Here is a 24,813-nt window from a genome sequence, read left to right on the forward strand (position 1 = left end):
GTATTATGAATTTGGCTAGTAGGATAACGGCTTGACCTTCTAATATTGTTATGACTCCTCCTTCCAACTTTCTCCTGTTTACTACTTGCAGTTTAAAGCTAAACTAAAACAAAACTAAACCATACGTGTTAACCACCACCCCCGTTACTTCCTCATGTACCTTCCTTTAATATATAAAAGCTACACTAAAGCATTACTATGTTCCTCTAAGCATGTGAAGAACAGAGGTAGAAGTTAGAGTGAAAGGAAAAACCCAAGACTTGGAAATAATTCTAAGTCCCATCTTCAGAAATAACTCCAAGTCTCAAGCTCAGAAATAATTCTAAGTCCCAAACTCAGAAATAATTCTAAGTTCTACTTTCAGAAAATACTCTTAAGTCCTAACTTCAGAAAATAATCTACATTCAAAAGTCTAAGATTCTAAAGAGGTCCATAGTTACCCAAATCCTTGGGTCTGGTTGCAAGGCAAAAAGAGTGAAGTGAAGTAGTAGCAGCAGCAGGAAGAGCAGCAATGAGCTCTCAATATCTGTGCTTTTATACACTTGCTCTGGTCAAAGGTGGGGCCCCCAATGAGTAATGGGGCAACCAACTTCCAATCAAAATGGGGTGTGTGTGGTTAGACTACTCACTCACCAATCAGAAGTAAGGTGTCTCATCTATCTCCTACAATCTCACATGTTTGGGGAACTACAAATGGGTTACTTTGAAATGTCCTAAAACATGGCCCAAAGTCTGACATCTGGGCATGTTATCTTGATTGACATATCTCTCCCTGGTACATCTTCTTGGAACTCTTGGTCATCTTTGGCCATCTTTGGTCATATCCACCCAAACACCTCCTCCCAGTTGTCGTTTGTGTTCAGGGCTACAGCTTCCCCCACCCAACTAGCATCGAGTAAGGACATTCTCTTATCAGCAGGTGTACACCACGGGATGTCAAACCAGTACTTTTCCTCCTCTTAGTAGGCATCTGAGCATGCTCAGTTCTTCTGTATCTCACTCATACACTCTGCCAGCACACTGTGGCCTTGAACAAGCTCTACAAAGCTGCTTGTAAAGACAGCTGCATTTTTTCCCCTTTCTTCAAAGACAGTCCTGCAAAATCTTAGGTCTCGGTTAGTGAAATAAGATCGACTAGCATAGAATCAAAACTTCAAAGTCTTCTCGCCCAGGGGTCAAGAGTCTGAAATATAAGACTGATTCTTAAATACGAGTCTGGAGTCTTTTAGGGGCTCTTCTTGTAGGTCTTCCCAAAACCCTCACTCAGGTCATTCAACCATTCCAGATCAAATTGGCCATCTCCAGTCTTTGTTAGCAACATTACTTAACCCTTTTAGTACCAGATTAACAGCAGTGGGGACTGCTGCTGCTGCTCCCACTTCCCTGACTGGAACTAAGCCTCCACCTCCTCCCCACAAACACACAGGAAAATCACACACAGGGGACTGTTCTGAAGGGGAGACATGAATGAATCAGAGGCTGCTATTTGTGAATGGAAAAAGCAAACTGCTGCATTACTCTGAAAGGGTGAGCCAGCATGATTCCATGATTGGGGAGGCTTGTTCCCAGCCCTGTCCATGCTCCCTTGCTGTAGTGGCTGACCTTTCTCCTTCCCGTCTGTGTATCCCTTAGTTGTAGGTGTATCGCGTGACTGCACAGTTGCAGGTGAATCGCCACTGCGAAGTAGCAGCTGGCTGCCCTTTCCCCTCCCCCTTCTGTGTATCCCTTAGTTGTATCACATTACTGCAAAATAGTGGCTGGCCACCCTTTCTCCTCCCTCCTCTGTGTGTTCTTTATTTGTGCACTACATATAAACTGGCTACTCCACTATTGTGAATGAACTAGGGATACTGATATTATGAATGGGGAAAGTAGGCTACTTATTGTGAAAGCAGCCCTACTGCAAATGGAGAAAAAGAAGAAATGGAGGTGGGAGGAGCAGCCCCACCCTTGACCACCTCACTGCCAGATCACAGCCATGCCACAGAGGCATGCCCAGGATTTAATGCAGAGGGACTGGGCATACTGCAGGGGAACTGCCTGGGAGATGCTTTAAGTAAAACATACAGAGTAAAAGGACTTTTAGAAAATGCGACTTTTCAAGAGGGATGCAGCTGGTTGGCTGCAGATTGTTAGAGACACATCATGTGTCCCTAACCACTTTAAGCCACAGCAGCACTGAAGAAAACCCCTCATGTAGATGAGCCCTTAGAGTTCCTCTTCAGACCATTATGCCCAACACATGAAAGTCTCCAGAGACGACAGGTATGTTGGGGGCAGGAAACACCTAAATGGGGCTAACAGCAATGCACTAACAGAGTAACAACATTTAAAATAAATGAATGTAGAAACACCTACAGTGCACAGATACCCACCACTTAAAATGCTGCTCACCATTCATGTAAAGTATTAATCAGTAGGCAGCAATGTAATGACTGTAGAGATAACAGTGAGTCCATGACTTACCATGATGAGTTGACTTAATCCTCTCCTTCAAGAGGAGAACTTCATTTACTCCATTCTTTCCCTTCTTTATCTGGGCCATAGATCAGTGATAAGAGCATATGCTTTGCCTGCAGAAAGGTCCTTGGTAGGAATGTACGGGAATTTCATTTTAGTTTGCTAATCACCCAAAAATAGGGATGTTGCAGGAGTCTGAGATGGTGGACACCACTCACCAAGCAACTGCCACTTATCAGACCCATTCGCTGGGTGCTTGCGCGGTTCGTGAGTGCCCACTGGCTGCCCATCCCCTTAGCAACCCGCCATTTTGCGCAAAATGGCAACTCTGGGTTTTATGGAAAAGTAGTGTTGCATAAATGGGAGAATGAGCAGTTGGTGGACAGTGACAGGACTCCTGGCCCTGCCTCCTGTCAACACCTCACGGTCTCCTTCCTTGCAAGGAGACCACCAGGGCTTGAGAGGCGGCAGGGGTAGGAGTCCTGTGCTGCCCACTGACCACTCGTTCTTTCCTCTTTGCAAGGAGAGAATGCGCTGTTGGCAGGTGACTCCTGCCTCCACCACATCTCAATCCCTCATCGTCTCCTTGCAAGGAAGGAGACTGTAAGGGGTTGAGAGGCGGTGGGAGCAGGAGTCCCGTGCTGCCCACCAACCACTCATTCTCTCCTTATAAGGAGGAGAGAATGAGGGGTTGGCAGGCAGCAATGGGGACTCTGGTGGCCACCATTTTGCACAAAATGGCAGCTTGAGGTTTTATGGAAAAGTAATGTTACATAAATGGCCATAAAGGTGCAATTTATGCAACATTACTTTTTCGTAACCCCCAGAGCCACCATTTTGTGCAAAATGGCAGCTTGCTGAGAACAGGCAGCCCTGCAGTGCTCGCCAAGGTATCCAGGGCTCGCATGGCACAGCAAGTGGGGGCAGTGGCTTGGTGAGTACCCGGCAAAACCAGGCATGGTGAGTTTATCCATCCCTACTAAAAAATGCCCCATTCGCAGCCTGATATGTGAACAGGAGAGCATGTGCTCCAAAAATATTCACACATTTCCAAACTGACTTTCACAGAATGTGCACTTTAAAAACTGTGCATTTTAAAAAATGCACACATTAAGAGATGCTCACTGTTAAAAATGCACAACTTAAAAGTGTGCATTTTTAAACGTGTGCACTTCAGCATGAAGAAGTGTGCACTTTTTGCAATGCATACTTTTAAAAATTCACATTTTCACACTTTAGTCAATGTGGGAAAGGTCCTCACTTTTGAAAAATATGCCATTTGCCTTTTTTCATTCAAAATTAACACTTTTCCCATTTGAACAAACCAAAAAAACAGGTAGCAAACAAGAACGGGAGCAAGTTGAACCTAGTTTTGAAGTGAAGTTTGGAGAATTTTGGTGAGCTCAAGCATCCCGGGTTCTCCCATCCCTAGTCCTTGGTTCAGTCTCTGGCATCTCCAGGTAGGGCAGGGAAAGACCCTACCCGAAACCTTGGAGAGCTGCTACCAGTCGATGCAGGCAATACTGAGCTAGATGGACTAATGATTTGATTTGGTATAAGGCAACTTCCAATGGAAGAACACTCATCCTCCTTTAACTCTAATGCTGGTAGAACTGGAAGATATGAGGTTAAACTCTGCTTGTGATATATGGTTCAAGCCCACCCGCTTAGTTCTAACACCATCGAAAGCTGATATTTTCAGTGCAATATATGATATGCATTGTAATTATTTTACAATTGAACGATCTGCCAGCATATGTACAAAAAAAAAAAAATCCATATGGTCTAAGCAGATAGTCTTTGCTCTGATGCAATAGCCCAGTGAATAGTGAATACTAGGCAACATAAGATTTAGATTCAGATCCTACCCTGGGAATTATTGTTGCACATCCCTTTCTGCTCTAACTTAATCACATTTGATGTGTCCTATACCAATCCAAACTTACTAAATCCAGGTTATCCTGATACAGTATTAGTTTGGGGTAGGAGAGGCCAAAGGCAGCAAACAAAAGAGGTCAAACGATCAGGAAGCCCCCCACTCTGTAGAGCAAATTCATGACCATAAATCCCCCAGGTGGTGCATTCTGAGTAGGATCCGTGACTGGCATCTTTTCTTCTTGTGTCTGATCCAGGATGGATATTGGGCTGATCAACCATGTGATCTGAAACTTGGATCCATTTGCAAAAGGAAACCACTAAAAGAAGCTCCAGAGGAAAAGGAGACAATTGATGAAGGCTGCCAGAAGGTAAGTAAAAGATATGGGAATATGGAGGTGGCTGGTGGTTATTTTGCCTGGTTCTCTGTAAGTTCCTCAATGCGGTTGTTGCTCTCGTTTGATTTGCAGTGTGCATAGAGCAACGCAGACTGAAATAAAAATTTGCTGTCATAGCATGCTCAGGATGTTGACCTACTGTTTGTGTGTTCAGTTGCCAACAGCGTTCCTAGGAAGTAGGTATTATGGAAACCTTGTGGGTCCGTTGTGGCTATTCATTTGATAAACGTGCCCAGACTGCACTTTTTCTTCAGGCTCTCTTCCTCACAATGAGGCTACATTACACAGTGCCATATCAAATGGCCAGTGATTCGCTAGCCTTCTTTGTAAAAGCATGATGTAATGAATAGACACAAGATGGGGCGCCCCTGCCTATGATGACTAGATCAGCCTTCCCCAACCTGGTGCCCTCCAGATGTGTTGGACAACAGCTCCCAGAATCCCCTAACATAGCATAGATGGCTGGGGAACTCTGGGAGCTGTAGTTCAATACATCTGGATGCCACCCAGTTGGGGAAGGCTGGACTAGATGGTTATGCCTGGATGTTAGGCCTCCTCTGCAGTGGTGCTGTATGTGTGGAAAGGGGAGGCTCGTCTATAGGGGCAGAGAGGGGGTTGTCCTGCCACCTTGGGTCCCCCTGACTGCCACGGCACTTTCCCCACCTCCCCTTCCTCAATTCTATATGAACAGTAATGTCTTACTCAAGTGTGGAATGTTCTCCCTAAGTCCATAAGCCTGGCACCTATCCTTATGAGTTTTCAGTCACAATCCTATGCATGTTTAGACAGAAAGAAGTCCTACAAGTATTCCCTGGCCGGGCACGGTGGCAATTGTAGAACTTTTTTCTGTCTGAACATGCATAGGATTTCACCCTTAGGATAGGTGGTCACCTCTGAACTCGGAGGCAACCGCCTATCCAATGCAGGGCAGGAGCAGCGTGGAGGGGATCATCCCCGCCGCACTTCAGCCACCCTGCATTTGTGGCTAGGCAGCCAATTTCAGCAGTCTAGCCATGGGAAGTTGGAGCAGGTGGTGGTGGATGCCGGACGACACATAGGAAGCGTCGGAACAGCACTTCCGCCTTCTCCGCCCCAGCATGTCCCCAGGAACGCCCCATTTTCACACTCCATGCTCCTCTTCCATGTGCGGAGTGCAGGGCCATTCTGCACTGCCTATGAGGCAGCGCAGGAGGGGCTGGAGGTCGGTTCTCAGGGAACCGACCTATCCTATGGCTGTCTAGCCACTGACTAGCATCCATAGGATTGCGCCCTTAGTCACTGGGTGGAAAAGGTTTTATTCACCCAGACTTTTAATTTTCATCTACTGTTGTTTTTTTGTTTGCTGCTTTTAGAGTTGGAGACTTTTTAATATCTTGAACTTATCTATCTGCTTTTTTACTTATGAATTTTTATGTGCCAATGCTATTTTATCGTCCTTGCTTTGTAGTTCATCTGTTTTATTTCATTTTGTAAGAAATATTTGTTTGATGCTTATAAGCCTTCCTTTTAATGAGGTGGGATAGAAGAACATTAAATGAGTCAATAATTAAATCTCACAATCAGTTGTATATTTTGGTCAAGGCAGAATTAATTTAGGAGAACACAAACAGAATCACTAGCACTATGTGAACGTATTATACGGATGTTCCAGACATGTGCACTCAAATCCAAAGCATAAAGCAAGGGTGCACAGCCTTTTTGGCTTTGAGGGCCACATCAGGCCTTCCACACGTGTGCATCCACACGTGTGCATTTGCGTGCACGCACACACAAGCCTGTGGATTCCCTTGCTAGGGCTAGGAGATCAGAGATAAGGAAGGGATAGTCAGTGCTTCCAGAAATGGCTTGGTGGGTCACATGTGGCCCACTCGGCCACACTGTTTGAACCCCTGGTATAAAGGAGAAGCATGTATGTATTATCACATTGTTCTTTGAAGAACAATGGTTTCTGCAAAGACCATCAGCTCTTCTTAAGCAAAAAACAAAGTGGAGTCAAATGACTATAGTTCTGGTATTCCCATCCAGAACAGATACAACAGAACCCAGGCAAATAAAGAATCCAGGCAAGTAAAGTGGAGGTAATTCCTGCTGCCAGCATGTGCTGACTGACTTTCAGAGTTCTGATTGGAGTTCCTACCAGCATTAGTTCCCCCCAACCCCAAAGTATTTCAGCAATAGAATCCATGCTTACAAGACAAAAGATACCATTGCATAAGGAAGCAGAGCAAAGACTACCTGTAGCATAATAATATGCTCTATCGGTTTAATATCCCTGTAAAAAGATATGCTCTTAATGGACCGGAAATCCTTACAGGAAAGTGCCTTTTCACTGATAAAACATTCCTAATCTATTTAATTTAAGGAAGTATTTAGCTGAATTACAGCCAAGTTTTGTCCCTTTCATTCTCATTTATCTCTTGCTTCTGCTTTAATCTGCAATATAGCTTTTAAAAGAATATGGTATGCATTCTTTATAATACAGCCTATCTATAATGTACATGATTCCTATATATTGATGGTTACCTTTCTCCATCCCACCCCCATAGGGCTGGAAAAGACATGGATTGTACTGTTACATGATTGGAAATGTATTTGCACCATATGCTGAAGCAAGTCAAATGTGTATAAAGGACAGTGCTTATTTAGCTTCTGTTGAAGACAAGTAAGAAATATTTTTCAAAATTGTTTTGCCTCAAGTAAGAGTACCAATTATATTTTTTTCCAAGGCAGGATGCAAGGTTCTTATTATTCTTGCTTAACCTGCCCCCAAACATCTTCTGTCAAAAGGATGGAAATTGGTAGTTCTGGCTCCCATTAATCATGTTGTAACCACTGACTATGGTTCAGGCCAGTGGGTGGAACCCACACCGGAGAAAAGTTTGGGGGCAGCAGCAGCATGGAATTTGGGAGAGCTACTGGTGCACCAACTCCAAGAGTTATGTAGGCTGTTTCATTTAGAAAGGAATAAGAACACACATTTTTGTACACTGTGGCTTTCTCCACATGGAGCTTTTATCCTGCGATTGAGATTGCTCCTTCACAGAAGTTTGCGGGCTGTTTACATGATGCTGTGACTCTCCAGGGCGTCTCCTGCACCAAATGCCGTTTGTTCCATTTTTAAATGGATCGCAGATAAAGAGCTATCAAATTATCCCGTTGTGTTCCACTTCAATTTCTGCCATGAAAAAAGGAAAAGCAGCAAGAAGAGGAGTGAGATCAATGAAAGAGAATGGAAGACCCTAATATGGGGAGAAGGAGAGGGAAGGGGAGGGGGAGAAGGAAGCAGGTGAAAAAGGGAGTCATTATCCTGCATTTAAAAGGGAAGCAGAAAGCCCTGTTTTAAATGCAGGATTTTAGGCTGGTGTAGAGATGTCCTGTCAGAGGATGTCGTTTTGACAATTTTAGATATTTGTATACACCACTTGTACATTTGATATCATGTTGTTGAGAGAATCCATGGCTGGGAACCTAAGTGATTCCTCCATTCACAGAAGGGGTGTGTATGTGATTTCAGCCAGTCCCCTTTCCATACGCAGCTTCCTGCACCAGATCCTACACTATTCCTAAGAGTCCCCAACTCCCAGGAGCCCAGGGTACAGGTGGCTTCAAAGGGAAGGAGGCGGTGGGAAAGCCTCATTCCACCAATGTGAACTCTTGTTCCATTCATAGAAGGAAAGTTAGGATCTAATGCCATATGCTGTACACCAATCAACCATTAACATCTAGAGTCTGGAGGTTAGAGTAGCCACTTACACATCACCAAAAAAAAGAAAAAAAAGAAAACCGAGGATAAAAGATGGTACAGATTTTTATAACATTTGTATAGGCTCATTTTTATCTATATATTTAAATTCAGGAATAATTACTGTAATGTAAATAGAAATGTAATACATCTCACTATAGCGGGAACGGCTGTGACCAGGTGACCCGTGTGCCTGCTCAGTCTGGTGTGGCCATGGGTCACTTCATGGCCCCTGCTCAGCCTTCTCAGGGTTCTCTTGGATTTGGATTAGACAGCCCTTCAAATAGAGGACTGTCCTCTGTAAAGTAGGACATACTGGAGGTAGGGCCTACCCCCATGATCCCAGTCTCCCTTTCACGTATTGATTCTCCCCACTTTTATAATGTCTGAAAAGGGCTTGTGTTGTGCTTCTCTTCTTCCAGGGATCTCTTAGGATGCTGTTATATTTCCCTAAACATAAGAGTAATTTTATTCCCATAGGAATGAATGGGCTGTTTCAGTGAGGACAATGCCCTTTCTTTCTTTTTTTACAGTGGGTGGATATATGGACCTATGCTACTGCTTTGATGCATTTTGATAATTTTTGTTACAAAATATTTCATGGAAATGACTCTATGAAATTTGAGTTTTGCCATTTATCTCCTTTCTACAGATATGAGCAAGCATATCTGACGAGTTTGATTGGGCTCAGGCCTGAAACATATATCTGGATTGGTCTTTCTGACATAGAAGAAAAAGGAACATTCAAATGGACCAATGGAGAACTTGTCAGATTCACTCACTGGAATTCAGAAATGCCTGGTACATAGCTATGTAGAAATGAGTATACACTAACATCCTGCATTTGGCAATGAAAGGTCACACTCTCATTACATTCTTTATTACACAGTGAATTCTAAAGAGGTTATCATTTATTTTTCTCACATTTGTTCTTTGGACTTTATTGTGCCTCAGATGGATTTTCCAAGGGGCCTTTGCTTAATTGGGATGTTTGTTTTTCAGTAATTTGCTTTCTTAGGTTTGTGTTGACCTGGTTAAACCTGAAAGTTTCTACACAGCCTTTTGAAAGCCTCTTGCTCAAATCTCAGCTTTTCAGTAGTGTACAAGACAAGGTGTGCAATCCTGAGCCTACTAATATACATATTTCCCGGGTTCTCTAGAAATATTTCAAGATGATTTGTCAATAGGCCCTTAACTATAAATGTTATGGTGAGAGGCCCTAAGGGGACAGGGATCATTGCAGAACAGTCAGGGCATAAATACAGGTCGCTCACCTAATAGGTTTGAGTAGTCGCAGTGCAATCCTATGCATGTCTATTGAGAAGTAAGCTCCACTGACTTTAATAGGACTTAAGGGGGTATAGGACTGCACCTGTAGTTATATTACATTTTAGTAGAACAGTTGAGTAGGACACTACCTGCACATTTTTCTTTCTATCTCCACAAGTAAGAGGGATAGAGACTTATTTTTAAAATGTACATTTTATTCAATTAAACGTTTTCTATACTAGCAGAGTTTCCAGGGCAACTTACCAAAATAAATGAAAATTGGACATTCAGGGAAAGGGAGCTGGAATATCCCTCAAACAGCCTCTGCCCTCAGGCCCTCTATTTTTGTTGGGTCCTGATTTTAAAAAGGCCTTAGAATTTTTGAACTACTTTCCATTTTAGTTCAGTACAGATGACCAGCTTATGAATCCTGTAGGTTTACATGTTTCATTTAATTGGAGACACTTCGTGTGGTTTCTTGCTCTGTGCAAGACTTTCTTGTTTTTCTCTGCCATAGTCATCTGGTATTTTGTCCAGCATTTCCAAAGCTGCTTAGTGATGCTTAAATTGACTTCTATATGTCCTGCATTCTTAAATCAAATGGAAATGTTGTGTTGAATGTACGGTCAATTCGTTTTTAAATATTTTTTCTCGATATTTTTTCTAGAGCTGTGCAGGGACCCCCGATCTGACCCGGAAGCCACTTTGCGGCTTCCAAGGTGAGCCTGATCTGGCTCAGGCAGATTCGGGGGGGCCCCAACCCACCTCAGCCCTGAACCCAAAGTGGCCCCTTGCCCAGCCCCCCCGACACCCCCATGCACCCCCTCCAGCTCCTTACCTGGGCCACCTCCTCCTCTGCTGCTGTCTCTGTTGCTGTGGTGCCTCCTTCTCCGTTGTGCCTCCTTCATCTTCTTCTTCGTTGCCACCGCCACTGCTGCTCTCGTCTTCTTCTGTGCCGCCACCGTGCCGTCGCCGTCTCCTGAGGCCTGGACATGCAGCGACTGGTCTTTTTCCAGGGAGTCGCCATTTTTAAAATGGTGACTCCCTGCAAGAACGGTCGCCACGCATCCAGGTCTCAGGAGCTGGTGGTGGCGGCGTGTCACTCCTGCTTTCGCTATGCTGTCACCTTCTCCACTGTGCAGCTGCTACCCGCCGCTGCCACCCACCATCAGTTCCTGAGGCCTGGACGTGCAGCGACTGTTCTTGTAGGGAGTCGCCATTTTAAAAATTGCAACTTCCTGGAACTTCCAGGAGGTTGACATTTTAAAAATGGCAACTCCCTGTAAGAAGACCAGTCACTGCATGTCCAAGGTCTCTGGAGATGGTGGCAGCAGCTGCGCGGGTGGCAGCAGTGCAGAAGAAGATGGCAGCAGCAGCGGGGAGCAGCAAAGAAGACAACAACAAAGGCGACGGTGCGGCAATGGAGGCAGCAGCAGAGGAAGGGGCAGCCCTGGTAAGGAGCTGGGGGGGTGCGTGGGAGCATTGGGGGGGCTGGGCTGGGGACTAAAGCTCTGAAGTGCACCAAGTGCTTCGGGGAACCCCCGACCCATTCTGGGCTGCTTCGTGCCCCCTCCGCTTCACCTCGGAAGGGGCCCGAAGTGGCCCAAAACGGCCTGCTTCGACTTGGGGTTCAGTGCACAGTCCTGAAGCAGTGCACTGCCCTAATTCTTTCTGCCTTCTTTCATGAACTTATATAAGAGGTACATCTCAGGCGAAGAAATATTGGTAACTTCACTTGTGAAAAGTGATTTCATTCTAAAATAAATCTAGGGGGTTATGCTGCTAACCAGGAGCAGCTACTTTTAATGACATACATTATGTTAAATGATATGGACCTGTCTGTTTCTTCATTTGTCATCGAGGGCGGAAGCCTGGATGTGTTGCCATGAGAACCGGAATTGCAGGTGGCTTATGGGATCTTCTGAAATGTGACACAAAGGCAAAATTTCTCTGCAAGAAGTTGGCTCTTGGAGTTACTCCTCCACCTTTACCAACAACAACTCCTGCCCCCAGATGCCCTGATGACTGGAGTCCAAGTGACCAGAGGAGTGTGTGTTTCAAAGTACGACATTTAATTGCAGAATTTATACAAACTTTAATAAATATGTTTTTCCATAAGGAGGCTGCCTCTATTAGAAAGAGTTAGGATTATCTAGATGCAGTACATCTCACCCTAGTGGGGCAGACTGTGACCAGGTGACCTGTGTGCCTGCTCAGTCGGTTCTCCATGTGCTACAGATGGGCAACTTCAAGGCCCCTGACGCTCTTCTTTCGTATGGTTTCTTAATCTTTAAAGTGGACCTGGACCAGACAGGGTTCCTACGGCCAGGATAATCTATAAATTGTTAGAAGTTTGCTTTGTTATAGTGAGTTTTATAGCATCCCTTTGTTATGGCATAATGCTTTTCAACTTTTATCATGTGCACAGTGTATTGTGCCTAATTGTAAAATAATATATTGTCATTAGGCTTTCTCAAGAAGAGATGAAAAGAAATCATGGACTGACGCTCGGAATTTTTGTACAGCTGTTGGAGGCGACCTGGCTTCCATTAGCAGTGCAAAAGAAGAACGTTCACTGCAGCGTTACTTAGCGTGAGTAAATCGATCTGTCTACTCCAGGGTTGAGCAAGTTGTGGCCCTCCAGATGTTTTGGCCTACAACTCCCATCATCTTTCACCTGTGGTTATGCTGGCTAAGTCTCATGGGACTTGTAGGCTAAAATTTCTGGAGGGCCAAAACTTGCCCAACCCTGATTTGTGCTGTCATAATTCTTTCATTCTCCGAAGAGATGCAAAGTACTATTTAGTCCCATATGAAAGTCTGTTTTTGTTGAAAATAGTTGAGGGTATAAGTTTGAATTCATACATCAATAGGCACACATCACTGGTTAACACTGATCTGTTGATTCTGACAATTGAAACATGAAATTAGGCCAAAAGAAAAATTAAACACTGGGGAAAATATGGAATTTCAGACTTTGCAACAAATATATGGCATAATGTTAACTTGGATTTTTAAATTATTATGGTTGACTTTAAGGTTGCTTTTAGTGTTTTACCATGTTTTTATTTGATTGTTTTATCATCTGAATTTTTTGTAAACTGCCTTGTTTGGCTTCAGAAAGGTGGCACAGAAATACCATAAATAAATTTTGAGGGGTAATTATTAATGAAAACTGACTCATAGAACAGCATTTCTGTTTACCTACCCTTGGGTCTACTTTTGTTTGTGTTATTTCATAGGAACTTTGGGTATACCACTTCACATTTCTGGATAGGCTTAAATTACATAAATCCAGATGAAGGATTTGCATGGAGTGATGGCTCCCCAGTGAGTGTCTTACACTTTTTTTCAATATTTGTTCTTTCTATCGTTCTTCCTACTTACATGCCTGGGTGTTGTAGATGGGGGAGCTGAACTGAGAGACAATGGATCTAGATTTCTTCAGTAAAATAGACTCACATTTTGAAATGAACTGGATTGTTGAACTTTTTTAGACATCTGTATATCTTTTTGATGTGTATACCTTACACAATATTTTTTGCTTATTAATTCATAAATGAAAACTTTGAGAACACTTTTGACCTGGAATAATACTGTCTTACACCCTTTTATTACTCAGCTAACACTTTGGCCCAAGTTATAGGGTTTTATCTTAGCATTTTCTCTTTGGATACCATCCAGGTCATCTTGACAACTATTTGTATGCCCATTACCCAGAATTCATTGTGAACCTGCTTGTGTCTTTGTGTATCTTCCCCTTTAATACAATTACTACTTTTTACTTATTTACATTTTCAAATTCATAATTATTTATTATTACTGTAAATAAGTAAAAAGTAGTAATTGTATTAAAGGGGAAGATATACAAAGACACAAGCAGGTTCACAATGAATTCTGGATAATGGGCATAAGGCTGATCTATGTACAAACTACGTGTCATTTAATTCCCTACGGCTAACACATTTGGCTTCATAACCCATTTTGTACAGATTTTGCATTCTTATCCAAAATACATTTCAATTGACTACCATCTTGTAACTTTTCAACTTGGGCTTCTAAAAACCTTTGGGATAAATGTTAGGCCTACTATTAACTTGCCCTCAAAATTTCATCAATGTTGGTTAAACAGTGTGGCTCTATGAGCTATTATATGCTGTTTAGGAGTTGATGTCAGCCATCTTGGCTGTCACCCTCGTAATTAGTGTCATTATTAAAGTGTATCATCACTTCAAAACGCTGGAAATCTCCCTATTATACTCAATTGGTACTGTACAATCAGAATGGATTTTGTAGCATAAATGAAATACCCTTCTTTCCAGGCAAATGAGTAACAGACTTATTTCTACATTAGTTAGGATATACAAACTGGGAATATGGAGAACCCAATAATTATAACGAAATAGAACACTGTGGAGAGTTAAATGCAAATGTTCGCATGCGCTGGAATGATGTACACTGTGATGACGTATTCTTCTGGATCTGCCAGGTTAATAAAGGTAATATTTCTTATACTATTAAGCCATAATGTCATCGGAAGATTGCTTGTAATAAAGTATCACAAAACCAATATTTTTTAAATATTGAAAAAATGAATCACCATTCTAACTGATTAATTCAGATAGCTTTTAAAGTACAAGACATTTGCTATCCTCATACCAAATTTATATTTATATTTATTTATTAACTGGGGATAATTAATCATTTTCACATTCAAGCCAAATCACCATAAAAAGTTCTACCATAATAATTTACTAAGGGAGCAATCCTATGGCCGCTAGACAGCGGCTAGATGGCCATAGGATATGCTGTTTTCTGGGAACTGAACTCAGAGCCCATGCTCCAAGGTCAGTTCCCAGAGAACTGACCTCCCACTTTCACACTGCCTTGGAGGCAACGCGGAACAGCCCCATCCTCTGCGCTCGCAAGAGGAGCGTGGAGTGGCCGAAAAGGGGCATGGCTGGGGGGCGTTCCGGGACGGGGAGGGCGTAGCTGCCTGTATGACACATCCTATGTGTTGTACCAGCACCCTCCTTCCCCGCTTCATGCTCCCACGGCTAAACAGCCACAATCAGCTGTCTAGCTGAATGATCCCCTCCGAGTTTCTCCTACCCTGCTTTGGATAGGCGGTCACCTCCGAGTTCAGAGGCAGCTGCCTATCTCGATAGGATTACGCCCTAAAAGTTGCCAAAGGTCTGCATAAGCACTATGGCTGCAGTCCTGCAGCCAGCTGAAACCCAGCTGAGGAGCTTTTGGAGTACACATAAGTACCGCTCTGCCCATGGAGAGGAACTTTGCTGTTGGGGTGGCACCATACCCTTGGAGGACTCCCTGGTACAGCTACAGAAATCTCTGCAGTGGGGTGGGGAAAGAAAGGGTATTTTGGGGGTGTATCAGGGCCAATCTTAGAAGCACCACATAAAAAAAAAATCTTGTTCCATTGACATGCCCCCAAAGGGCCAAGAACTATGCCAGGCCTGGATATGGCATAGTCAGTTTCCCTCTGATGCCAACAGGAGGGAAATGGTAAAGATCCTATTCACATGGGGAACAAAATACTCCCACCCTAGCCACACCAAAATACTTCCCACCCTAGCCACATAGGAAGTGGCCTTACAATGGCATTTATTCCTCCCCACCCCCAGCCCATATAATGCTAAGCCATATATTATTTTTTATTTTGAAATTTTGATTGAATATTGTCTGAGTAGTTTTTCTCCCAGGAATGTCTTAATGTTATTGAAATCCTTGAAAAGAAACATCTGTAATATTGTTTTCGGATGTGTCTTCAACATCAGGGTGATTTCTAGCAAGGGCACTCTTATATTTGGGCCAAGTTCTGAGTCAAGTTTGAATTCCCATGCTGAAGCTGAGATTTGGAGAGAGGGTTGTTACTGGACCCCTCACAAAGCTGGCATATGACCCTGTTATTTAATATCTGGATTTCCGTAATAAATCTGGGGTATTGGTAAGAAAACTGTCACTTTTGTGCAAAAGGTATCAGTCATACCAGTGGGGACATACTCAGATGACCCAACCAAAAGATTCTTTCCTCCTGTTGAATTTCACAGTTATAAGCCAAACACCAAATCCAAAATTTTGATTGAAATTTTATCAAATTTGGCAGACTTCCATAATAGCACTAGTAAGATGTCTTGTCTTTTGGTTCAGTGATGAAGATGATAAAGAAATAGAAGAGGAGGGAGAAATTGTTGTCTTTGGAAGTTATTTTTGTTTATGTTTTTTTTTAATGCATTCTAGAAGGCAGTCTTCAAAATTCAGACACAACCCTGTCAGTATTTACTGGGAAGGTTAAAACATTGTGAAAAGTTATGATTTGTTGAAAGGGCAATGCTTAATAGTCAGGATATGGATATATACTACCTCCAGGATCAGAGGCAGCATTGCTGCGGAGCACTAGCGGGAGGGAACGATTGCAGTCATGTTTTGCTTGTGAGCTTCCTGTAAACATCTAGCTGGCCACTGTGGAAACAAAATGTCGGACTAAGTAGGCTGTTGGTCTGATCCAACAGGGTCCTTCTTGTGTTCTTATGCTTTTAAAAGGTAGATTTGAGTCCTTTTAAAATGTAGCGATTGACATTATATATGTATTTCAAGGTGGAAAACACTGAACTCTTTAAAACATTGATTCAAAATATGGGAGTTGTAGCTAGCATGGTGTATTAGCATGATGTTAAGCAATACTTTGGTTTAATGGGATAATCACGCTATACTATTTTTTTTCAGGAATACAGTTAAAAGCTGAACCTACACAGCCACCTTTGCCAAGTAAGTTTGCATTGGTTCTTTTGAGGAAATCGTATCGCATGGATGACTAGTGATGGAGGTAGAATTAGTGTTGCCATTTCCTAACGGTCAGGAGGCTCCCATTTTTTCATAAGCGTTGTAGTGCAGGAATACATTTCTTAAGTACAGCTTCTCCTTTGCTAGTCACTTGGGGTCCATACTAGACAAGGCAGGGGGCGTTGTCCATATCTCTGCCCCACTCACATATAAAGTGGGGTTGGATGGGTCTACTCATCACATGAAACCCATCCATCTCCAGGGCCTTACCTCAGAGTGCCACTCCACTGCTTTAAGTAGTTTTCTCACAGATCTGATACAGGACGTGAGCAAGGTGAGGAGAAAATTCCTTCAAGCAAATTTATTTATTTATTTAATATCCCACCTTTCTTCCATCATGGAACTCATGGTGGCTACATGTGTTTCAAGGTGGTCTCCCCTCCAAGCACTGACCAGACCCAGACGTGCTTAGCTTCAGCAAGGTGGCTTCCTCCTGTGCTTTCAGACCATGCCCTGGGATGTGGTCTGAAGCACTTTGATGCTGTAGACCAAGGTTGGGGAACCTATTGCCCTCCAGATGCTGGATTGCTGGACTATGACAATTTGCCATGTTGACTGGGGCATTGGAGTCGAACAACATCTGAAGGTACACAGATTCCCCACCCCTTGCATAGACAGTAATTACTGCTTACATGACATGGAAAGTGCCTTAACTTGCATTCTTTTTGGTGTATGAGTGAATTTTTAAGCACTTCAGCTTAAATGGAAGGGTGTGTTTTTGTTTTTTTTGATCCCAGAATATGTACCTATACTACTATCTCACTTGCAGAATTTCAGATTACTACTGATGGATGGCTCGTCAATGGAGAGAAGCAGTATTATTTCAGCACTGATAAAATGCCTATGGACAAAGCACGGGAATTTTGCAAGAAGAACTTTGGAGATCTGACTGTCATTGAAGGCAACACTGAAAGAAGGTTCCTGTTCAAATATGTAAGGCGCTCATTATTATCTCTGAGTTAAGGAATTCAGGACAGTGAACATGCACTCTTATAAGACACAAGCCTTCTTCAAAATTTTGTACACAAAACCAGTACTCCAGAAATTTGGCCTACAGTTTGATCCTCTGCTCTTCTCACATTCCTCAGTATCAGGGAGTTGATGTTTAAATTATGCACGAGATGGTGTCTGGTCTACCACCAATACGTTATGTTTCATGACAGAAATATTCCAAACAATGATGGAAAACACGTGGAAAGGCAGTTTCCTGTCTCCACAACTGGTGGATTGGCTCTAAAATTCAAACATATTGGGCTATATTCAAAATATATCAGGCTATTCTATCCCTATGGATCCAGCAACCGTTCTATTGAATTGCCTTAATAAAGAAGACATTCCTTCCAACAGAAAAGATCTTATAATATTATTCACACCACCTAAATTCCAAATGATCCAATACTGGAATATGATTCCAATACTGGAAATTAAGAAACCCTATCTATAAGAAGCTGGTATGCAAAAATCCAAGAGTCCACCTAACTAAAAATGATGTCCAGTTGCAGGCATGCTGATAAATTTCTTGCTGGGCTAGATGGACCTTTGATCTGATCCAGCAGGGTTCCTCTTCTGCCCCAACCCCCATGGCTTTCACTAGGAAAACAGCTGGTTGTATGTAACATATAGTTAGACCCATAAGGATGCTAATGAAGACATTTGGAAATTCCTGCCAAAAACACAGCTGTTCTGATGACCCCTCACCGCAATCTCCCAAAACACCTCACTAGCCATAAAATGCTTCAGGTGTTGGAATTGGAGGATTTTGAAGCAGAGAAAACATCTGGAAGACTTAACTTAGGTAGTCTGATTTTATAGAGCATTGCTCAATACATCTCCACCTATTTAATTATTTTATAGCCAGAAGACTAGTCAGAAGTTGAGAGAGAGGGAGAGAGAGAGGGATATCTAGAGCATAGTTTGGATAGAGAGGATAGAGATCCTTTTCAGTGTTTTAGAATTAATAAACTGTTTTTCAAACCCTATTAACTGGGTTGTTTTATTGATTTTTTTTAAAGGAATGACATTATGAAAGGACATTTGTTTTCTAAAGTAACTTCCTGAATGTTTGTCGCAGACATTCCCAGAGCACAAAAGCATGTGAATACCTTTTCATCTTCATGTTTTAGATCTCACAAACTGACAGAGTGGATGGCTACTTCATTGGTTTACAACTGAGCCTTGATAAGAAGGTTAGGTAAGTTAAACAGAAAGAATCATTGCCTATGATTTATTTGATTTATTCAGAGCATTTCTGACCTGCTCTTCAGTGAAAAGACTCCCAGAATGGCTTACAAGAATCAACAACCAGACAGTTCCTGCCCTCAGGCTCACAGTCTAGAAAGACTCTCGACACAAAGAAAGGGATTGGGAAGCAGGCGGGGGGGGGGGGGGAACGGGACATGAACATGATGCTTGATTCAGTTGCCCAGATGGATGGGGATATATCCCTTGATCTCAGGCCTGCATTGTATCTGTTGTCCTTCTGGGCTGGCCTGCTCTTTGCCGGCGTGTTCCTCTTCTGCTGTTTCTCTTCCTTTGAGTTCAGGCCTAAATCTGTTTCTTCTCACATCCCTTCAGGGCAAGATGTTTCCTCAGATGCCCTTCTGTCTGGGGGAGGGACAGGCCACCACCGAGAGCTAGATGGTGGCAGCTCACCAAGCTGTGTCTGCTTCTTCTCCCTCCCCCTTAGGACAAGGTGTTAGGAAATGATTGTTGGGCCATTTTACTAACATTGTACAGATATAAGTCCCAGGGCCACCTGTCTCTGGCACCAGATGCTGGGAGGCAGAGCGCAGCAGCAAGGTATTGGAAGACAGAGTGGTGTGTGCTCTGTGGCCTGCACTGCACCTTCTAAGCTGCCCTCTGGTGTAGTGGAGGATACTGTCCCTTTGCCAGTGTTGAAGTAAGGTTCAGCTGGTTGGCTCCTGTACATGAAGCAGGGAAGGGGTGCCATTTTGTCCTTTGGCTCAGGCAGCAAAATGTCATCAGTCACTCCTGAGAAGTACTGTATAATTAGTACAGTCCTATACACTGTACTCTGCATCTTTTCATGCTCTTTCCTCAAGCTTATAAAAGGATTTAGAAGAGCTGTAAAAGCTCAGAAAAGGACAACTAAAATGACAAGAGGGATGGAGCACCCATATGAAGAAAGGTTACAACATTTGGGGCTTTTTAGTTTAAGAAAAAAAAATGTCTGAAGGGGACATGATAGGGGTGTATGGACAAAGATTAGATTTAGATTAATTTAGATTTAATTAGATTAGATTAGATTTAGACAAATCCTGGTGATGGTAGGATAATTCAGGACAGACAAAAGGGCCTTTACACAGTATATAATTAACACGGAATTTACATATTGATGGCACCCAGATTTAGACAAATCCCAAACTGAATCGGGCTGATTTGGAAAAATTTGTCAAGTGTCCAAATTGAAGCAAGGCTCTTCCATAGCAGACAAATCTGAATATGAACACTTGTAAAGATTCAGGATTTGGAGGGTCACAGAGACAGAGACAGCGCATCTCCGAAAACTGACACATTTCTTTCCAAGCTCACCATATAAGGAAAATACCAGGGTAGGAAGAGCAGGGAGGGAGAAGAGGAGATGACTGGCTAGTTTCATGACTGGCTAGTTTCATGACTGGCAGCTCTAGGTTCTATTCAGAGTATTCAGGGCTCTCCAATTCCAGTGATCTGGGAGAAGGATGGTGAAGTGATGTATTGCAGCTCTTTGCTAGTTCTGTCTCACAGGAGCAGGATCATTAAAAGATGTTTTGGGGAGTCTGAGACTTGGAAGGGTGTAGCACTGGATGCTTGCTTAGAAATGTTAGACGTTTAAGGCCTTCTGTCTCTGCCACTGTATGCTCCACATCAATCAACCACCCCTGTCCTATTGCATGCTCTGTGACTTTGGTGCCAGCTGAGCAGAAAACAAAACTTTTTCTCAGTTAATCATAAATCTCTAGCCCCTGCACCCATCCTTCTGAAATTTTATAGCTTTCTTGTCTAACAACACCTTTATGAGATATGTTCATAGAAATTGCCCCCCAAAACAACAAAAAACACCTCATGGAGGGGGCAAGGGGAAGTGAATCATTTACCAACCCAGTCTCCATTTGAACACTTTGTTTCCACAAAAATTGCTACACCTATCCTTCTGAAATTTTGCAAGTTTCTTAAGTAAAACCACCTTCATGCTGTATGTCATTTTCATAACAATTGCCCACAAAAAACATAGAGGGACCAAGACATCCTTTGTGGGGGAGACACCCCAAAACTGTAATAGCTGCTCTTGCACAAAGTTCCCTATGTCTATTCATCTGAAATTTGTCAGTCTTGATCCCTTCAAGCCTGACAACTATTCCTGCAAATTTCAACCAGTTCTGGGAAGAAATAAAACCATTATTAGCACTTATCTTTTTATAAAAAAAATTAAAGGCATGTAGCACAGAAGTCCCAGGTGGAACACAGGAAGCTGCCTGATACTGATTCAGACCATTGACAGTCAGCAGTGACTGGAAGCAACTCTCCAGGGTTGCAGGCAGGAGTTTTTCCAGCTTTACCTGGAGTTGCCGGGGATTGAACCTTGGATCTTCTGCATGAAAAGTATATTATCTACCACTATAAATCATGTTGTAAGGGACTACTATGCCTGCAAATATCAACCAATTCTGACAAACTGAAAAATATATAGCTGGTGGTTGATTTCCAGCTATAGTCAACAGGAGGCATGGAGATTTGGATTTCCGAATCAAGATTTGGAATCAGATCCGAATCAAAGTAGATGGCCTCAGAATCAGTCCAAGCTGAATTACGTTATTTTCCCAAAGTGCCAAATTGTGATCTGAACCAAATCTTATGGTCAGTTCACACCCCTAGTTTTAAGTTTGTTGAACAAAGTAAGATAATGGGATCATTTGTCTTTAAGCTGGATGGATGGAACCCCTGTGCAATATTTAGCCTGGGCACCACATGAACCCAACTTTGCAAACAATGATGAAAACTGTGTGGTCATTTACAGAAATACAGGTGAGTGGCTTGCCAACTGACAATAGTTTTTTTTTTTACTTGTTTATGTTACAGTAAATATGTATATTCTAATGCTACAATGGGTAAGGTGGCAGTTTATGACTGATCCTGTCTGCCCACATTTGAGTGCCTTTTGAACTTTCTTTGATGTGTCTATGGTTTGTTCCACATCAACTCTGGAGCAGTTCTGTCTGCGTTCTGCCCCACTGCTCTTGAAGACATTAGCCGATCTGCTGTAATATGGCAATGAATCTATTGCTTGTTCTGGGTGGGGTTGCACTCCCTTTGAAAGGTCAGGTTTGTAGTCTGAGGGTACTCCTAGATCCATCACTGTCACTAGACATAGTGCCATTTACCAGCTTCGACTGGTACACGAGCTATGGCCTCTCCTGGACAGGGATAGCTTGGCCACAGTGGTACAGGCACTAGTAACCTCAAGACTGGATTACTGCAATGCACCCTATGTGAGGCTGCCCGTAAGGTTGGTCCAGAAGCTGAACCTAGTGCAGAATGCAGCAGTTCAGCTCTTGTCAGAAGCTGCCTCTTTGCAGCATGTAAGTCCTTTGCTGAAGGAGCTGCACTGGCTGCCTCTTCGCTACTAGGCCAGCTTTAAGGTTTGCTACTAGTGCATAAAGCCCTAACCAACTTGGGACCAGAATATTTGAGAAAGTGTCTTCTTCCTTATCAACCTGGTGGTTCCGCATGGACCTATGGCCTGATTGGAGCCCACCCAGTGAGCGCTGGCAGAGTAGAGCCATCAGTATGGTGGCTCCCTTTCTGTGGAACCCTGCCTCTGGAGGTCAGGAGAAACCAACACTGTGTTGTTTTTGGTGCCTGCTGAAGTCATCTTTATTTTAAGAAACCTTCCTTGATTGACCAGCCATGGTTTTTATTGTACTGTGTTGTTGTTGTTTTTAAACCTTTAATATGTTATTTTATTTATCCGTTTTAATTTGGTGTTTTTGTTCTTTTTGTCTTTTATTGTTCACCACTTTGGAATCTGTTTAGATGTGGAGCAGTATAGAAATGTTGTAAATAAATAAATAAATGTAGGCAATGTCCTCCTCCGATCTGCTGAGCAGATTCCAGGTGGTCGTGCTAGTGGAGTGTTGTTCAGCTCCCTGGCATTTATGTTGTTTGTCTCCCATACTGCTTAACATCTGCATGAAACCACTGGGAGAGTTAATCTGGAATTTTGGAGTTGGGTACCATCAATGGCTTGGTTCACATGCAACAACAACCCAGGGTTGTTGTTTTTAAACTAACTCTGGCTTGTCTTGAGTGGGTCAGTGTGCTAGTTGCCACAGCTCAGTTAGTTGGTGGAAGCAGCTGAACAACCCGGAGATGCTGTGACATGGTTTTTCCTAAAATATGTGCCTTTTTATAGGACTTTATACAAAGGCACATGTTTTAGAAAAAAGCACATCAAGGAAACACAGGCAGTACTTCTAGGGCAGTATCCAGATGGCAGCCTGCCAGTGCTCATTAGGTTATGCTAGCAGGGATGTTCGCTAGCACTTCCTACAGCAACCCCGGAAACTAGCCAATATTAGCATTTCCAGAATGTTCCAGACAGTTTGGCAGAGCTCTGTCAGGAGGTCGCCCCTGCTGCCTTCTGAAATCTTCAGGTAGCCAGAATCAACACGCAGATAATAGGGCTCTTTTCCAAGGCTTTATTTCCATTCAACCTAGTGACGCTTACAGATGCTAATTGCCTGAGCCTAATGAGGGAAACGTAAGAGAGCTGCCTACTAGGGGTTTCTAGCCTTAGTGAATCAGTTGGTCTCTGTTTGGAGGGTAAAGGTGGGAAGCCTCTGAACTTAAGGGCTAGGAGGCGAAAGTCCACCCCTTTCCCATGGGGCATCGGGGCGCAGCTGTTGACGTCGCGCCAAGCAGGCTGAGCGCCTCCTCTTGGTGTCCTCCATCTCCTGCTTGTCCCTGCACTGGCGCCTCACGTCCCGAAGCTCCAGTTGTCCCTCCCCCTGCCTGCCAGGGTCGCTACCACTCTCAGGAATGTGACAGGGAGGGGCTCTCCCTCCGGCGGCGCCTCTGAACAGCGCACGAGTTCCTCTCCCACGGTTTCTATCTCTTCCTCAGAATCAGAACTGCTTTGGGGCTCTATGGGCTCTGATCCAACCCTGACAAGCTCCCTGCTGGGAACTCCTCTGACTTGTTCCATTCCGGAAATACTTGTTTCAGCTAGTTTCCGGTTGCTGTAGGAAGCGTTAGCTTCCCATTGTGCTGGTGGTCATTCCCACCACCAGTGTTTATTTTGATTTATTTATTATTACATTTATATCCCGCCTTTTTTTCCTCCTTAAGGAACCCAAGGCGGTGTACATAATCCTCCTCCTCATCCTCCTCCATTTTATCCTCACAACAACAACCCTGTGAGGTAGGTTGGGCTGAGAGTTTGTGACTGCCCCAAGGTCACCCAGAGAGCTTCCATGGCTGAGTGGGGACTAGAACCCGGATCTCTTGACTCCCAGTCCAGCACTCTCACCACTACACCACACTGGCTCTCTGTGTTGGATACTGCCCAGTCAATAAGCGCTGCAAAAATTTGTTCTAATCAGTTTATTTTACTCCACTAATTTAAAAAAAACCTCCTCCCTTCTTTGTAACACCAGACTCTTGTTTAAAATCATTTTGAATATCTGCCGCGATCAGAAAAATGTGATCTATAATATGAAATTTCCAGGAAAAATAATATGGGGTCTGTTTTCAAAGTATGAATTGTATTTCTAAATACACTGCATAGATTAAGGCTGCAATCCTATACACGCATACCTGGGAGTAAGCCTCATTGAACTCAGTTGGTGCTTACTTCTGAGTAGACATGTATAGGATCGTAGTGTGACTGTTTTAACGGATACACTAGCCACCTTGGCATGTCATGTTAAACCATAGTTTAGTGCAATGAGAACAAGGAGGAATGAACCACATAGAGCCTTGGGTTTTTGAGTGCCCTCGATCCCCTCTCCTTGACTTCCAGGAGGAGAGTTCAGAAGCTTTTGCTTAACTATCATTTAGCATGTTATGTGCATCAGGAAACTTTGTTTAACATTAACTATCATTGATTTCAAACAAACAAACAACCAGACAAACCTCAAACTGTAGTTAATGAAGCTGGCTTGTTTATACTAACTATATTTAATATTTACCACAATTCTAAGTCTT

At 43.1% G+C, this 24,813-nt stretch overlaps 1 protein-coding gene across 1 annotated transcript in view; it reads left to right on the forward strand.

The window, feature by feature from the left end:
- Positions 1–24,813, forward strand: part of LOC146345054 (macrophage mannose receptor 1-like) — a 97,361-nt gene that overhangs the window by 48,542 nt on the left and 24,006 nt on the right. The window contains exons 9-19 of the mRNA XM_084859002.1: positions 4,593–4,706; positions 7,280–7,395; positions 9,128–9,276; positions 11,607–11,806; positions 12,212–12,336; positions 12,987–13,074; positions 14,099–14,243; positions 16,492–16,533; positions 17,378–17,541; positions 18,732–18,799; positions 21,533–21,633. Coding sequence (XP_084715128.1) covers positions 4,593–4,706; positions 7,280–7,395; positions 9,128–9,276; positions 11,607–11,806; positions 12,212–12,336; positions 12,987–13,074; positions 14,099–14,243; positions 16,492–16,533; positions 17,378–17,541; positions 18,732–18,799; positions 21,533–21,633 — 1,312 coding nt within the window. The remainder of the gene's footprint in view (positions 1–4,592; positions 4,707–7,279; positions 7,396–9,127; positions 9,277–11,606; positions 11,807–12,211; positions 12,337–12,986; positions 13,075–14,098; positions 14,244–16,491; positions 16,534–17,377; positions 17,542–18,731; positions 18,800–21,532; positions 21,634–24,813) is intronic.

This window comes from Heloderma suspectum, chromosome 5 (assembly GCF_057233095.1).
Source record: "Heloderma suspectum isolate Gila_16-S chromosome 5, 16-S_ref, whole genome shotgun sequence".
Classification (NCBI taxonomy): Eukaryota; Metazoa; Chordata; class Lepidosauria; order Squamata; family Helodermatidae; genus Heloderma; species Heloderma suspectum.